The sequence below is a fragment of the Osmerus mordax genome, chromosome 7 (assembly GCF_038355195.1).
Source record: "Osmerus mordax isolate fOsmMor3 chromosome 7, fOsmMor3.pri, whole genome shotgun sequence".
NCBI classification, from domain to species: domain Eukaryota; kingdom Metazoa; phylum Chordata; class Actinopteri; order Osmeriformes; family Osmeridae; genus Osmerus; species Osmerus mordax.
In genome coordinates, this window is record NC_090056.1 from 14903789 (window position 1) to 14920424 (window position 16636).

The 16636-nt window shown below is 44.7% G+C and overlaps 1 protein-coding gene across 1 annotated transcript in view; it reads right to left on the reverse strand.

Moving 5' to 3' along the window:
- prkcz (protein kinase C, zeta) overlaps positions 1 to 16636 on the reverse strand; it is a 47677-nt gene that overhangs the window by 30311 nt on the left and 730 nt on the right. The window contains 3 exon segments of the mRNA XM_067239080.1: positions 15755 to 15805; positions 16035 to 16124; positions 16491 to 16612. Of these exon segments, the coding sequence (XP_067095181.1) occupies positions 15755 to 15805; positions 16035 to 16124; positions 16491 to 16612 (263 nt within the window).

Consider the following 16636-nt stretch of genomic DNA (forward strand, 5'->3'; position numbering starts at 1 on the left):
AGCAGGGATGAAATATAGCTCATTACCACAGCCATTTACAAATATAACTAGCCCATATGGAAACAATGTCTGCCCTGTATGAGTCAGCACTGCAGGTGCTGCTTGTTAGACATGTAGTCAGAGAATACAATACAAAATACAATCTGAACATGTCAGAGACATGGCTTGGACATACTCTAGTATCACTGCAGAGGTGAAGTTCAGCCTTGAAATATAATTACAGCGGTGCCCAAGACTGTCTGTAGGTAGTTCACAACCTTAATACATACCAAGCCCCAGAAAGTAAGGAATAGGTATTCTGTTTTCTATTTTTGTTGCAAATGCCCCAGCTTCAGAATAACAAACCACGAGGCATACCAAGGTGACCTGGTCAATCCTGCGTTCCACTAGAGGACAATAAGAGGTGGAGCAGACAGGGAGAACGCAATAGAAATAGAGCAAGAGAGACAGAGAGAAAGACAGAGAGACAGAGCAAGAGAGCTAGAGCAAGATACACAGAGAGAGAGAGAGAGAGAGAGAGAGAGAGAGAGAGAGAGAGAGAGAGAGAGAGAGAGAGAGAGAGAGAGAGAGAGATGCATAGAGCAAGAGAGAGAGAGAGAGAGATGGACAGGGAGAGAGCGGTGGTTTATAAGGGGAGGAGGCAGATGTAGGTGGAGTGAATCAGAGGAGGAGGAGTGGAAGGGTAAGAAATGAGATGGCACAAGAAAAGAGACAGAGAGATGAGCAAGGAGGCAGATAAAAGGAGAGGCCACTGCAGCCAGAGGGGCTGCTGGGAGGAGGGCATCATCACTAACAACAAGGCTGCAGCACCACTCACAAGCCCAGCTCAGGGAGTCTCAAAGAGGCACACTCACCAGCTTAACAATCCCTCGACTGAAGATGAGGTCTGGCCCATCCTTGCCCAGCCAAGCGCCATTGTCCTCACGTTAGCATGCAGCCAGCTTAAGTGGGTACCCAGTGGGGCAGCATTATCCAGCCCTTTGTGGATTAGCCTTCGAAACGGATGTGCTCGAGGCTAGAGTCATTCACTGCACAGGTCCGCCTGAACTACTCCAAATAAATCAAGCACCAGCCCAAACGAGGTCAGCGTTGGTCTTGGTGATGGCGTGAGGGCCGGATAAATGAGATCTTAGACTTAGAGATGGACTGAGTAGTTTCCCACCGCAGAGCAGTAAGGGTGGTCCCTGTCATCAACACCACCTGACACCAACCTTCGTTATTCCAGTGTACAGTACCGTACGCCTGTTTTTTTGGACAGCGATGTTGACATATTGTTCAGTACATCGTAGAGCTAGGGGGAAGTCTAAAAACAGGGATATAGAACTGCCTATTATAGACAGAGCTCCTAAGCTCTCTCTGCCTGCAAGGCTGGTGAGGCAGACCAGGCCCAGCAGATGTGGTACAGAAGGCTTAGAACATAAACAGACTGGGAGCCATAAGCTAGACCACGACAGTGGGACACACAGCAGGGCGTCTTCCCTTGCTTTGTCCAGAATCTCTACCCATCAGCCCAAAGGGGGTCGTTTAGTAGCCCACCAGCCTACAACTACAAATACAAACAAACACAACCCATCTCCTGCCCCCGCCTTTACATTTGGAACTGATGGATTGCTGTGGTTAGAGAAAGTTTTATTACTCTGCACTCTACTTCAAATGAGAAAAGTGAATGATTCATGTTACTTCCGAGGCAAACATTACTGTTCAAAAGGAGAGGACAGGTGGAATCTAAAGTTCAAAACATTTTGTCTGGCCATGGAACGAACTGCACCACTATGAGCACACACTGTCTTATAGACTGACAAGCTAGCTTTCTCCTGGTACTGGCAGCAGCCTCTAGCACTTCCTAAAGAGAGATTCCAGGGAGCCGGGTAAACTTAAATCTACCACAGATGAAAGAAAACAAAGTCTTCACATCCCTACTGTACTGAAGATACAGTTTTGTGAGTACTGTTAATAACCTGCTTTTACTCAAGTGCAACAAGTTGAAAGTCATGATTTGTGAGGATGAGTCATGCTTTCCATCACCAAGGTGTAGCACCCACCTGGAGTGCGTGGCAGCCATTTTGTGCCAGAACACTCACCCACACGACAGCTGCTTAGGTCTGATTTGTGGTATTAACAAGCAAACTCATATTGAGAGCACCAATGAAGCACACTGTAGAACAGTGATGATGGACCAATCAACACACTGTTAGTCAACTAGGCCAACAGTGTATTGTACACACCACTAACACTCTAGCTGTTGCTGTTACATAATACTTTAGGATCAATCAAAAAATGCCATTGACCATCACATTTTTCTGATTTGACAATCACAAACTGTACCTAGTAAATAACTTGGATGCAGCGTAAGCTACTCGTATGACAAATGTAGATGACCTAGGTGAAACCAGACCCCTGCTCCCAGGGAGGATTATGGGATACCATGGCATGCCCATGGTCAAGAAACAGGATGTAGAGTTTGACTGACCACTAGTGCGCCACCACGTATGAAAAAGGAATAGCTTAGACACTAATGCTGCATCTGCTGCCATCGTCTGAGCCCAGTACTTAGGAGGCTTCTCTCTGACCCAGAAACTCATCCTCCTGCCCACATCCCTGCTGTGACGTTAGACAACCAGAGGCCCACATATCAGGACAAAAAACTCCATCCTTCAGTCTTCCGTACCAAATAAAAGGAGGGATTTTAGAGGAGGTGGGGGAAATAATTTTAAAAAGAGTCTGCCAAACAGTGAGTTATTCACAGCTCCATCCATTTATGGCTCTCTAAAATTGCATCCACTGCAGACAACTATCCCCAATAAAGATCCAGCTGAAATGTCATCTTCCTGCCCCTGTAACTGTCTATGCACACAAATCAATTTTAGTACAGCTCACTTTATAATACTTCTCTCTGAGTAATTTTCCACCATGCCCAATGACCACATAACAGAGGTAAATACAGGAGAAATAAAACATGCCCAAGGGCAAATATCCTTATACACAAATACCCTGTAATCATTCACACGACAATGTTTTTATTGTGACACTATTTATTACAAAGTGGGTCTAAAACCCAGCACTTTGAATGTGGAGCACATGGTAACTACTTGTATGTTCCTGACTGATAGTGTTGTAGTCAAGACCATCTAAACCGAGACCAAGTCATGACCAAGACCAGAGTGTATCGAGACCGAGACAAGACCAAGACCTTGAGGGGTTGAGACCGAGTCAAGACCAAGACCAAGGCAGGGCGATACAGAGTCAAGACCAGACCACTCTAAACACACAAGCTATAGGTGTCTTGTTCTCCTCTCCCTCTCCTCCTCCAATCCTCTGCTTTCACTTCACGTGTGAAAAGTTTAGAACATTTTTTTGTTTTTATGAAAGGTTGAAAAAAACATTTAGAGAAAGAAAAAAAGTTTGCATCATTGATGAACTTGAGGACTCTACTATACTCTACTGTGCTCTGCTGTAGGCACTATAAGGCTAATGCCTTCCGGATATAGTGAAAATGTTCTCACACTCTTACATTCTCAAAGCTTCTTACTCATCCTTATAAGACTTGAGTGTTTCATATATGAGTGTGTGAATGTGTTTCACATGTGTCTGTGCTAGCATTTCATATGTATGTGTATGTTAATGTTCAGTAGTATGAATGTGTGTAAACGTTTCACATGCCCCTCATAGGCTTTCCTAGGTCTACTGTCTCTAAGCTTGAAGCCAGCGTATCGGACAGTTGAACAGGCTAGTGACATGAACTGTGATTATCATCACTGTGTCATAATGAGTTGTCGAGCGGTGTGCTCCAGTTGGCTGGAGGTCAGAGCAAGGCAGAAGCAGGGGCAGTGGGACAGCAGACCTCAGGAAGTATGCAACTGGTGTGTTTGTGTCCTAGCTTCCTATGAAAGAGGGAACAGGGGAATGTCAGAGAGACATCCAATTTAGAGAAAGAGAGAGAGCGAGGGAGGGAGAGAGCGAGAGAGAGAGAGAGAGAGAGAGAGAGAGAGAGAGAGAGAGAGAGAGAGAGAGAGAGAGAGAGAGAGAGAACACACATGGATGAGCAGATGTTGGTATACCTGAACAATAAACCCAATTTCCCCAATAAAATTGCGGGCACATTTATATGAAAGACAAGAAGGAAAGCAGAGCACCACAAAGCGTCTCAGGCCCAGCGAGCAGGTGTCAGGGCTCAGTGCATCCTAATCAAACACAGATCACCAGAGGCTCTGGGCATGGCAACCCACATACAGCAGCACACTGCTACAAGAGATTTACAACTAGGGTTTAGCCCCAGCTCTAATTCATGTCTCTGTTCCATACGCCCCCCACACACACACACAGTGACAAACTGACTCAGGAGAGGATCATTTTCATCTGTATGGGGGATGAATCATTTGTCCCCTAACAGAACTGGTAAGCTAAGCAGTCAATCGAGTGGCATGTCAAAGTAGATGTGCAGAGAGAGAGTGTGTGTGTGTATTCAGGCTATAGGTAGCCTAATACCTTGGGCATAGTATGCTTTCAATGCTTTGCATTTGATTCAACACATTTAACACGTTACATTCATTCCACTGTTCTTGTTGAATGGTAGGATCAATGTATTTGCATTTAGATGAGCTGACAATGTTGTGAATCTTGTTCAGCTACTGCAGAACCATCCTGACCTGCCAACACTCATGTGGGTGTGTGCTGCACTGCAACAATTCATTAGTTATTCACTTGTTGCATAACATTTAGTCATTTAGCAGACGCTCTTATCCAGAGCATAACCCTTTACAAGAATAGGCTTGTGGAGTGGAAGTTGTACTGTATGGTGATAAAGGCCATGGGGAAGTACCTCAGCCTTACCCTGGTAACTGTCCTGTGTTCCTTTATTTGATATTCAGTGCAGCAAATATGGGTCAAAGTGCTGGATGAAGCCAGCATAGATTTGAACTCTTAACTTCGATTCTCCTGTAGCATTTTAGCTGTACAACCAACATGCAATAAACTGTCTCTCAAATATTGCTATAACACGGATGAGTACTGTATGGCCTAAGGTTTACAATATATAGTGAGTTATAAAGACATACAAATACACATGCACACACAAACAGAGCTGACAGACATGGCAAGCCCCTATTACAATGGGTCATTCTGGTCAATTTGTGAGGACACTGTGTGCCACACAGAGTGTGTTCACAAGGGAACAATGGAGCTGGACTGTGCCATAGGCAGAGTTATGCTATTGGAGATAAGCTAATGAGCACTGACCACTAAAACTGCAGTTTTGTTTGTTTTTTTACCTTTTTTTAGATGACACCAACCGAGCTACGTTAACAAATACATGTCAACTACCAACTCAACATGTCCAACTTATAAAAAATCTCTTTGAAACACGGTTATACTAGCTAATACAGAGCTATGTGGGCTAAAGCTAAGCCATGCTATGCCGCACTCTGATCAATGCTGGAGAGCAGGCTTCAAGCTGCCCCATTATCAACAGGGTGAGTATGTGGGTGTGGTGCAGTGCAGCGCGAGTAGCCAAGCCTATATGGCACATTGCATGGCCCCATACATATAAGGTTATTTTAGCTGCTAGCTAACTTAGCTTGCCAACTGTGTCGGTGCACATGGGGCCAGGGCCCAGCTCTGTGTTAGGCTATTTTGATGGCACAGGTGTAGTTGCATCACCCATCAATATTGTTTCTTCTTGATCTTGCCCACTCTGGGGTTTGAACTTAGGTCCTCTGACCTAAAAATGTGACGGCCTCCATTGTAGTCACTGCTTCAACCAGCTACGCCACCCAAAAGCCGGCTCTTCGATGACGCAGGTGGGCGGTTTCAATACTGAGGAGTGAATTAACCAATTCACTAACACCTTAAGCTAAGCTAACACCTTTTAGTGTTAGCTTAGCACCTGTAAGTGAGAAAAGAATTGCTGATAAAGTGAGGTTGCTAGCACGTTAACACCCTGTGCCATTGTAAGTAGATATCTGCTGCTTAAAATAACTGTGACAGACAGTCAAGGTAAAATATGAAGAGCACACATGCTATTGAGAAATACTTAAAAAGCTGTCAGTCCCTGAAGAAATTGTTACAGACCCTAGTTGCCTAACTTGTGAAAAATCTTCCCATTCAGAAAAATGACCTCACAAGCTCAAAAGTACAACACGTGCAAAATATGGTCTGTGTATGGATGAGCCCAAATTGAATTTTCTTGTCCACGTAAACCATTTTCTTTGGTCGCTTCTTTACCCAATTCTCTCTAATCCAAATTCTCTATCCACTGTGCCCATGTCCACAGTGAAAGTAAGGCATCATTCGTGGATTGGCTTCAATGTTTTGACAGCCGTGCTCTGTGGTGCGTGAAGGGCCTGCATACTCACACACATGCAGTCGTTGGCTATGTAGCTGAGGCTTAAGAGTTGACCAATGACTACGTCCTCAGTTCCCAACCCTCCTTACTTCTAAGACTATCATTTAAGTCCCCGGGGTTAAGGTCTGTCTGAGGAGAGAGAGGGAGAGAGACATAATCTATGACCACAGAAGTATCCAACTCACCACACCATAATACCTAGGATAAACTGAGTTCCCTTCATTCCCAGGGCATTAGTGAATGCAAGCCTTCGACAAGACCAAAAAAAAGCACATCCTTTTCTGTTCAAAACTACATTAAAAACACACACTTCACATCTTTAGCACAATGACGATATAACCATTACAATAATAAGATCAATCTATTCCTATGGGAGACACAAAAGCGGGGCTATTATTTCTGAAATGAATGAAGATGTCAAACAGTGAGTCATAAATCTCAGTCCATGATCCTGACACACAGACTCAAGCATAGGGGTTAATCCCCCCCCCCCCACCTCCATCCCTCTCTTCCCCACTCCACCCACTGTGACCTGCTATAACCTGCTATAACTGTTTAGTCACATACCACCAGCTCTGACAGCCTAAAGCATATCAGGAGCCAGATGCACAGTGTCACACATTAACCTGCGCTACCACACCACAAGTTTATTCGCTAAAGAGCGCTGACATAATGCCTGAAGCTAAGCATGGCTAGACATGGTTAGCACCTGGCTGAAGGTGTACATATGCACCTGCCAAGTTATGCTATGAACAGTGGTATCGTGGCTGCGTTCAAACATCAGAGGAACAATGTGCAGGTGTTTTCCTCCGTAAAATTGAGATTCCTCTGGATATTAGTCAGTGGTAGCGTCAAACCAAAGCGGTTTTATAGAAAGTAGTAGTAGTAGGTACTATTCATTACAGAGGGGAACTGGCTGAAATCGGTGAGATAATCAGAAAAGAGAGCTGTGAAATCCTGACTCCCTCATTAGAGCCCTTCTGGAGCATTCTTCATAGAATGTACTGGACAGTAACTCGGATACCTCCTGCTAACCTTCATAAAGGTTGAGATGCAAAAGTGAAGGAAAGAGAGGGAAACATGATATATTACTTAACCTTGAAGATGGAGGGTGCTCTAGTAGCCTCAGTGTGTGTGTGTTCAGAGGCCCAATCAGTTGTGTATTGATTGATTCTTGTGCTTCGTGGTGCTCCAACGCTTTAAGAGGGCAGGCCAAAAGGCCCTCGTTGATTTCAAGGGGCACTTTGCCAAGGTAACGGTGTCTCGACAAAAGTCTCACCCCGGGGTGTCCTCGCAAATCAAGTATGCATTCTGCCCAACGCTATTTATAAAACCCCCTTATACTTTCTGTTGTTCTGTATTACAGTAGGCAAAATGACAGTAATTTGAAATCTGATCACGATGAAGATTTGAAGATCACCTATAAAAACCCCATGCCTCCTATCCTGGATTAAACGCATAAACAGATATAGTTTACACTCACACAATAGTTTTTGCTAAAGAAACCCTGATCTTTCATAGGAACACATAAGTTGACTAATTAGCTTTCTAAGGCTAACCAACAGTGTGTCAACACTCCTGTGAGAAGCGAGAGCTTGAGGGTTGCTGTGTTAGCATCAAAGCTAAATATACTCCCGTATCCTTCTCTCCTCTGGATGAGATGACAAAGCATATCTGTGACTGAGGCAGGGTGGGAAACGAGTCGTGCGAGGCGAGGAAAAGGCGCTGATCAAAATGTAATCACTGAGGAGCATGGCATGGAGCAAATGGAGTGTGTGAAAGTGTGAGAGCCGTGACAGGCTGAGTGAACAGACATACAACCAAATGATTTGGCATGCTCTGGGGGACCACTACACCAAGGTCAAAGTTTACAGGCAGACCAAAGAATGTCCACAGAGTGTGAGTGGTGTGAGAAATCAGTTTTGCCTGACATGTTTAGTTACATATTGTCAGCAGGATGTCATTATAAATGTAGTTAACTTTGTAGTACATTTGTATCCTTTGGCCCCTTGCGGTAAAATAACAAGACACAGGTATTTGAGCAGTTCTCCCTACTCATGACTTAGCATTGCTTATTTTATCATGTGAAGCAGGTGAGCAATGATTAAGGTAGATAACCCTGTATGCTTAAAGATGCTGAAAAGGTCATTTAGGTCCGCTGTTTGTGTCTGTCCAGTTTCCTGATCGTAATGGGATGTAGCAAGCATGGGAAGTGTAGCAAGCATGGAAATATAAATGGCTCACCGCAGTACACAGGTGGCTACTGTAAGTAATTGGATAAAGGGAGGGTTGACCAACCCTGACCCTCTGTCCCTGCACCCCCCCCCCCCAAACACACACACACCTTCAACAGACTTACACACCAGCTCTCTAAAACAGGCACCCTGCTGGTGAAGTGTGTGTCAGAATGTGTGTGTCCTTCCTTGGAAGGAAAGATGTGGGGGCTAAAAACATGCAGCAGTGAGGGGAGAGTTTGGGGATGACCTCCACTGAGAAATGGAAACAATTAGAGGTGAATAAGAACCAGTGAGCTGGCTGAGAGTGTGATGAGAAATGACGGGTATGATAATGTTATTATAGCCAGGTAATTGATCATCTGGCACTGGCACGCTGGTTATCTGTATGTTACTGTCGCAAGTATTTAACAACCTCTTGCAGTACACACACAACAATTTACCACAGACAGACTGATGGTGAGTATTATTCAGTACGTTACATAAGGTGTACATGAGTTACTGAACATATATATTTACAGTATATTAATAATACAGGCTACTATATTAATATATCTAAGGAGATTTTTATGATCCGTAATAAATTGTGTTCAGATGGACCCCACCAGATGTAAGGTTCTATTAATATGCAAACAGATTTTAAGGGTGGCATGGTTCTAAAATTAATAATTTAGTGCAACTAAACCAAATCTCCAGATGCTCACATTTTTGCTTTATGGTTCCCCATGTGTTGAAGGGAAGCATGATTCTATGTTGGTCGTTAGATTGTCAGAGGGTCTAGGACATAAAGTGAGATCAGAGCTGTGTGTATGTGTCAAAGCAGTCTGCATTTTCCACCCGTCTATTTTGAGATGGTCGCCTGCACACCCCGTCCTGCTTGGGGCAGTCTCTGCTCTTGATCCAGTTCTCAAGTCGCCTCATTATGTTGCCATCACAAAACCCAAACTGCTGGGGCCACTGTGCCTGTGCCACTCTAGCACTCTACAGAGACTGTCCAGGGAGACAGGCAGAGAGAGGGGAGTAAGGGGGGTGGAGATAGACAGAGAGAAAGACCACACATTGGGAAACAAAACACAACAGGACTTACTACACACAGGAACAGGGCCTCAACTTGAAAGAGATAAAGAGTGAGCAGAGGAGGAGAGAGAAGAGGTTGCGTGGGAAAGAGAGGTGAAGAGCGCAGGGCCACTGTGGGAGGACAGAGCTCATTACTAGACTGACTCACACAGACACCATTTTCTGATTCTTTTTCAAATATGAATTGAATACAAACAAAACAACAAGGATTTATACCAAATACAGTAATGTAACATCCAGCCTTCAAATACTAGAATGTCCAAATAGATTGGAGATTCTGTCAGCAAGGGAGTCCTAGCCAACTGTAAATAAAAAAGAGGGCAAAACAAGGCCCTCTGGAAACTAGGCTAATAATACTGTCCCAGACATTTGAGAGACTGGAGGACATTTGAATGTTGAACTGCATGTTCTTCTTACATCCTGGGAAATTAGGAGAAGCCATTTTGATAAACAATCAAGATTGCTCACTGGAGTACAGGCCAGAATAGGTTACATGCAGCTACTGAATACAGCTATTTAGGCCCAATATGGGACACACTGAGTTTAAATGAAAGCAGCGACATACGTCTATAGTAAGAAACTGAAATGTGATTTCCAAGTTAGCTTTCATTCTAACATTCAAGTGCATTACAACAAATGGAACTGTATACACACCAAAATACAGACAAATGTCCCACACAGCACTTTATAACAAAACGATTAATCAGCTGAAAGCTATTAACAGAACAACGTTCGACCTTTGAAGAGCAGCTTAATAGTGCATTAATATCATATTCCATATAATGACAATAACTGATGCTAACCTGTTACGTAAAAACCTTGATAAATCACTCAGCATTGCATTAGGATCATTTCAATCAGACCAGCGGTGGTTTGGCTGAGGATTAAAGTGGTTATTTCATATTACAATCCTGCAGTTATCTGCTTACATAATCACAAGCTTGTGGGTGAGTATCCATGGTTGCCGTGCGCCACCAACAAATGATGCTGGTTCAGACTAGAATGACGCCACCCAGTTATAAATCACAACATGGTTATTGACATTATCTCTGGCATCAACTATTATGGTTGTTGAAGTGGATGTATTATGTTTATTATGTACTGTAGCCATTAGAGTGTGTGTGCGTGTGTGTGTGTGGGTGTGTGTGTATTATCAGCTGGCCTGCTGAGAGCACCATCTCTGTGCCATGGACAGTCAGGCTAGGACTGCCTAGCCTGACTGTATCAGAGCCCAGGAAGTAAGTACTCCTCACAGACAGACATCCACAAACAGACACATAAATACAAATATAGCTCCCCAATCAATACAGTGGATGACTCAGGTTGCATGGAACATGGAACCCGGAAGCTAAAAAAAAGGGACAACCAGCCTAACCCCAATACATCTCCATATTTGTTTCCCAGAATTGCCTCAAGGGAGCCAAGGGCAAGGGAGCAGAGTCTAAAAGTGCATCATCATCATCAACTGAAAAATACTAACTTGATGGATACCAAATGGAACTTCACCACTTCATCTACAACATATTCCTGTTGTATCCACCACTTGACCCTATCAGGACATCCAGCACACTAACTTCTCACCTATAGCTCACATTAGAGAGCCACTGAACATGATACTGAGCACAAAAGAAGGAAAGGAAACAGAGAGAAAGAGCGGGTTGGCCAGAGATGGACACAGGCACATACAGTCTACCAGAAAAGCCATTGTAACCCAGATGTGCATGCTCTCAAAGTATCTTTTCACCACAATGCACCTTTGTTCCCAGTGCCATGGACAGCATCCCAAGGTAGGGAGGGACAAACTGGGAGGGAGGACAAGCTGTGTGGGAAATAGCAACATCAGCTAAATGACACATCAACCACTCTCCCAGAGTAAAACCAAACATTTGCTAAAAGCTTCTCCCTTCTGTAGCCTGAAGCTAGCTAGCTAGCCAGTATTTGGTGTTGTTCTAATGAGCATGGCTACTTATTAGCTCTGCCTGTGCTAATTATGTTACCCGAAGGGGGTGAATTATAGACGTGACTATTTAAGAGAGGCCCCATCTGAGAACACGAACAATACGCAGTGTAATGACATAAATATAACCCTGTCAACCTCGGCAACTGAGAAGTCACAACAGTTAAGCTTCCCTTTTCCATTTCAGAAAACCATTATCATTTACATGCACTGTGAGAGTCCTTGGCTGATGGCAAGAATGAGCCAGGCTGACTCATGGAAGCATATCAACATACATTCAACAGATCTGCATAGAACAGTTTTTTTTTTTCTCAGACGGTAACTTGGTTCACATACCATCATCCTTTTTAGGATGCATTTTGTCCTCCTTTGAAGAGACGAGAGGGAGAGAAAGCTCTAAGTGTTAAGTCGCGTTTCCTTTGTGCCTTGGGGCGATGCTGGTAGAGCTGGAGGAGAGGTGGGGAGGGAGATGCCAGCCTTTCTCTGTTCTATCGCCTCTCCTCTGTAGCACTGACAATCACAGACAGGTAGGTAGCAGGCGCGTGCACGCACACACACATCCACACACACACAGACCACTGCAGACACACAAACACTGCTGCACATCCAGACACACATTGCTCTGCCTATATACCCCCCCACACACACACACACCCTGCCGCACTCCATAGCAGGTCTAAAGAATTTTTGAGAACAAGGGTACAGCCAACAACAGACTGGGCCAGGACTTTACTATTCAGGAGGCAGCTAGCCAGAAACAGCCACCAGTGGACAAGCTAGCTGGTAACACACATCCTTATACACAATCACTGCCTGAAACACAAGGAGATGAACACACACTCACTCACACAGACACACAAAAAAAACACACACACACACACCATAGAAGCCGACAGAAGATGCACACACACGCATGCATGCTACATCCCGGAGAATGACCTGGCTGTCCAAATCTATTGTCCACGGTCGAGAGATGGGAAGATGGATGGAGCGATGGATGGATGAAAGGATGGAGGAAGGATGCTCACCGGTCGCCTTCCTCCTTTCTCTCTGCCTCCTTCAGCACATTATCCAGGCTAGTGTGTACGCCGAGCCAGCAAGGAAACAGGGCTACATCCCCTCTCCTCTATCTTGCTCTCCGATGCCTCTCCTCTTCTTCTGTGAATTATTTAATTATTTCCTCCCTCTCCTGCTCTCTGCCTCTCCACCCCTCCCTCACTCCTTCTCTCCCGCGCCCTAGCACGGTTGCTACAGCTGTCAGTGTTGCCCTCCTTTTTTTTGACAATTTAATTCTCTCTGGCTCCTGCTCTGTATCCCCTACTGAAGTCTATTCTACAATGCCATCTGCCTTTATCAGGACTGCGGGACTGATGTGAGGTAAGGACAAAAAGAGGGAGTGCCTGCCTTGTACATGAAGAGCAGATATCTTACGGTACAATGCTCTTCCCTTCTCTCCCTCCCTCTCTCTCTCTATGATGTAGCCAGGCACACAGGGTTAGCAGTAGCCACGTCCCTTGAGAGACAGCGGTGGCACACAGCTGAGGCAGCTGGGAAAACGTGGAGTGGATGAGCGTGGGGGAGGAGGAGGAGACGTGGGGGATGGCTGGAGAGCCCAGCACAGGCAGCCTCCATCGCCTGAGCGCATCCAGGCTTTCACCATTCCCCCCTTCCCCCCACCCTTCACTTATCCCACACAGAGGGGGGTCTGTTCACACTTACAGCCTGAGCAGTGTGTCCACACACACATGCACACACATGCAGACACACACACAAATACACACAAACACACACTGAGCTTGACAAGCACGAATCAGTAAGCCAGCGTGCAACATTTGGGTAGGGAATCCTTTCTTATCTCTGTGAGGACACATGCTAGTTTAATCAAAGTAGAGAGGGCCCTCTGTGTCACTGGAGGAATATACTTCAGCAGGGGATTAAAACATGAACATGGATTCAATAAATTATTATTAATTGTCAAGGTTCATTTTCACTTTTCAATCCTAGATATTGAGGAACCACCCATCAATTTGACCAAGGACAAGATATTCTAAGTTCGTAGTGTTTAGTACAGTTCCATGCTGTCTTTTCCCATTGCCAGTATCACTAGAAAATGCCCAAAATACAAAACCGGTAATGGATTTTGGGACACAGAAGGTAAAAGGTTGATAAATGAATGATGGTGCTACAGTGTGTCAAGCTGGGGACAGGAGGGTGCAGGGATATCTAGAGCAGTTTCCTAACCTAGAAACAGCAAGAATGATGTTGTCTTGCAAAATTCATCGCTAGGCATGATCCTTAAAGCATATTTCTACACATTTCTGAAGTACACCTTTGCGTAGACAATTTGACCATTTGATATAATTCTGATTCCAGGATACAGACACCAAAGTTAAATAAAATACTCTGCCAACGTGCTTCTAATTTGAGATCAGAATCCAATAACAGTTGAAAGAAAACAGTTCTACTAAATTCCTTGGGGATCATATAATAAGGGGCTCTAGTATTTCCGAAAGCAATTCCCAAATGTGGAACAGAACTGGAGATATACAATGACCCCACCCTGCCAAGAGACATAATTACACTGCCTGAGAAAAAACTGTCTGTGACCTCACTTCCACACCAGCGAACGTTAAAGCAATGTGACCAAGATCCTGCTTCTTCTTCAGACTATCCCCTTAACAGTCTAGACTGATGCTGCACTGCTGATGAATGAATTCCCTGTGAATTCTGTCCTCAAAAAAATGGTCAGACATATCAATAAAGACATGCTGCTAAAAATAGATTAATTGCAGTCAATCAGTCAAGCAGGAAGATACACACACACACGCCCCTCTCATCCTCCTCTTTCCAAATCCACCTCTAGTTCAGTCTCTTTCAACTCCCTCCTCCTATACTTCCTTCCTCCTCCACAACAATGAATGCCACAAGAACCAGCATCTATGGGCCAACAGGCACAGCAAACCTCACAGCAGCTATCAACAACTGGCTCCTAAAAATAGTATTTTCTCTGTAATGCGAGGAATACTTAGCCAACAGCAAACCCAGGATAGAGCAGATTAAAGAACTCCCGTTACAATACAAATACACAGAATGGGGATATAGCACACAACAGTACACAATACATCCACATACCTACAGACTGGCGGTCAGTGTCCCGTAGCTGTGTTCTCTTCATAGAGAAAGGGAAAGGTCTGCCTCAGGACAGAGCACAGACATCCCTCACGCACACACACACCAACACACACATACACTCCCTCACACGCGCACACACACAGGACTGCGGCCCACTAGCTGGCAAAACTTGCTGTCGCAGCAAATAGACGGGGAGGGAGTGCGCCAAGCAACACAAGACTACATGAGAGAGAGACACAGAGAGACACAAAGAGAGAGAGGGGGAGAGAGAGAGAAAAGAAGAGAGAGAGGGGGAGAGACAGAATGAGAGAGAGAATTGCAAGAGGCCGACATAAAACAAAACAGAACTACACCACAGGCCATTAGGCTACTTAAAAGGCATTTAGTTGCATCTATAATAACATTCTGTAACCCGTGCCGGGCCTTCTTCAAGCAGCACCATAGACATCAACAGCCCTCAGTTGAGGCTCCCATGCAGAAGCATCCAGATCAGAGCTCAGGATGAGTTTATAGTGTTGTATCTCTTTGTCAACACAAAGAGAAAATGAGAAAATGGCAGACTCGGTGGGACAGAGGGAAATACAGAAACATCAGTTGAGGTATTAGGGATGAAAGGAGAGGGAGAGGATAAGAAAAGAAAGTGCAGGCTTTAGGAGTTTCTTAAAGGCTGGCTGCCTGCTGGTTTGTCACCACCAAGGGATACAGATGAGAGTAAATCCCTGCCACCTTAGGAGAGCAGGTTAACGTGTGCTGAAAGGGGCTACATCTGTCTCCTTGTAACTTTCAAACTGTATTTCTCTAGTCCGTCAGTGTACTGAACTGAACCAAATGCACCATAGATCTTCTACAAATAGTCCTGAAGTATCATGGAACTACTCATTTGTGTTTGTTTGTTCGTTTAGCAGATAAACTATACCCATCATAGAACTACTAACAACTAGCTACCAGACGATGATAACATTGATGAAAAGCGACTGTATATGCAAGTGTTTTGTGTGTGTGTGTAGTACTTACTGTCTTCTCCAGGACAAGGCATACCAGGCTTCTCAGGGATACTGGGTAAAACTAGATATAGATGAAGTAAAAACATATCTGTAAATGCCTACACACACACAATCTTACCATACAGACTTTCACCTGGACATAATATCCATGGACAACATCATTTTTGACCAATAATTATTTCAAATGAAGTGAAAGTAGAAGAGATCAAAATCACAAGAAGGACACATAAAAAGCCTTTCCAAAAAGATGTTTGAAGGGGTAAGGGGAAGGGGAATGTGTCGGTCCTTACCGTGCAGCAGGAGTCCTGCCTTCCTGTTGCGGCTATAGATACGGAAGGCTTCCTCCAGCTCCATCTGAGAGGAGATGGTGCACGGATCCCCTGAAGAGCACACACGAGCACACATGCATGTACACACATACACACACATGCATGTACACACACACACACACACATGCATGTACACACATACATGTACACACATACACACACATGCATGTACACACATACACCCACATGCATGCACACATACACGCACACATACACGCACACACAAGCATACCATCAACCTTAACATCCATGTACTGTACAAGTGGGCAGTATACTGTAGTAGTATACTGTGGTTTGGTGGCAGGTTAATGAAGCCTTCCAGGTCGGCTAGCCCGATGACTGGCTTGGCAAGGGAGTGGGTACTAAGGGTCCTAAGATCACTGGTTCTGTGATCACTAGCTAGGTCTGCACACCCACCTTCCTCATCGATCCACTTGAGTGTTATTGGCTGCTGCTGCGCCACGCAGCACATGCTCCTCACCTCCTCGCACAGCCCCACGTAGGTTACCGTGGTTGCCAGGTCTGTGATTAGCATGTCCCTGCGCACACAACACAGAACAGAA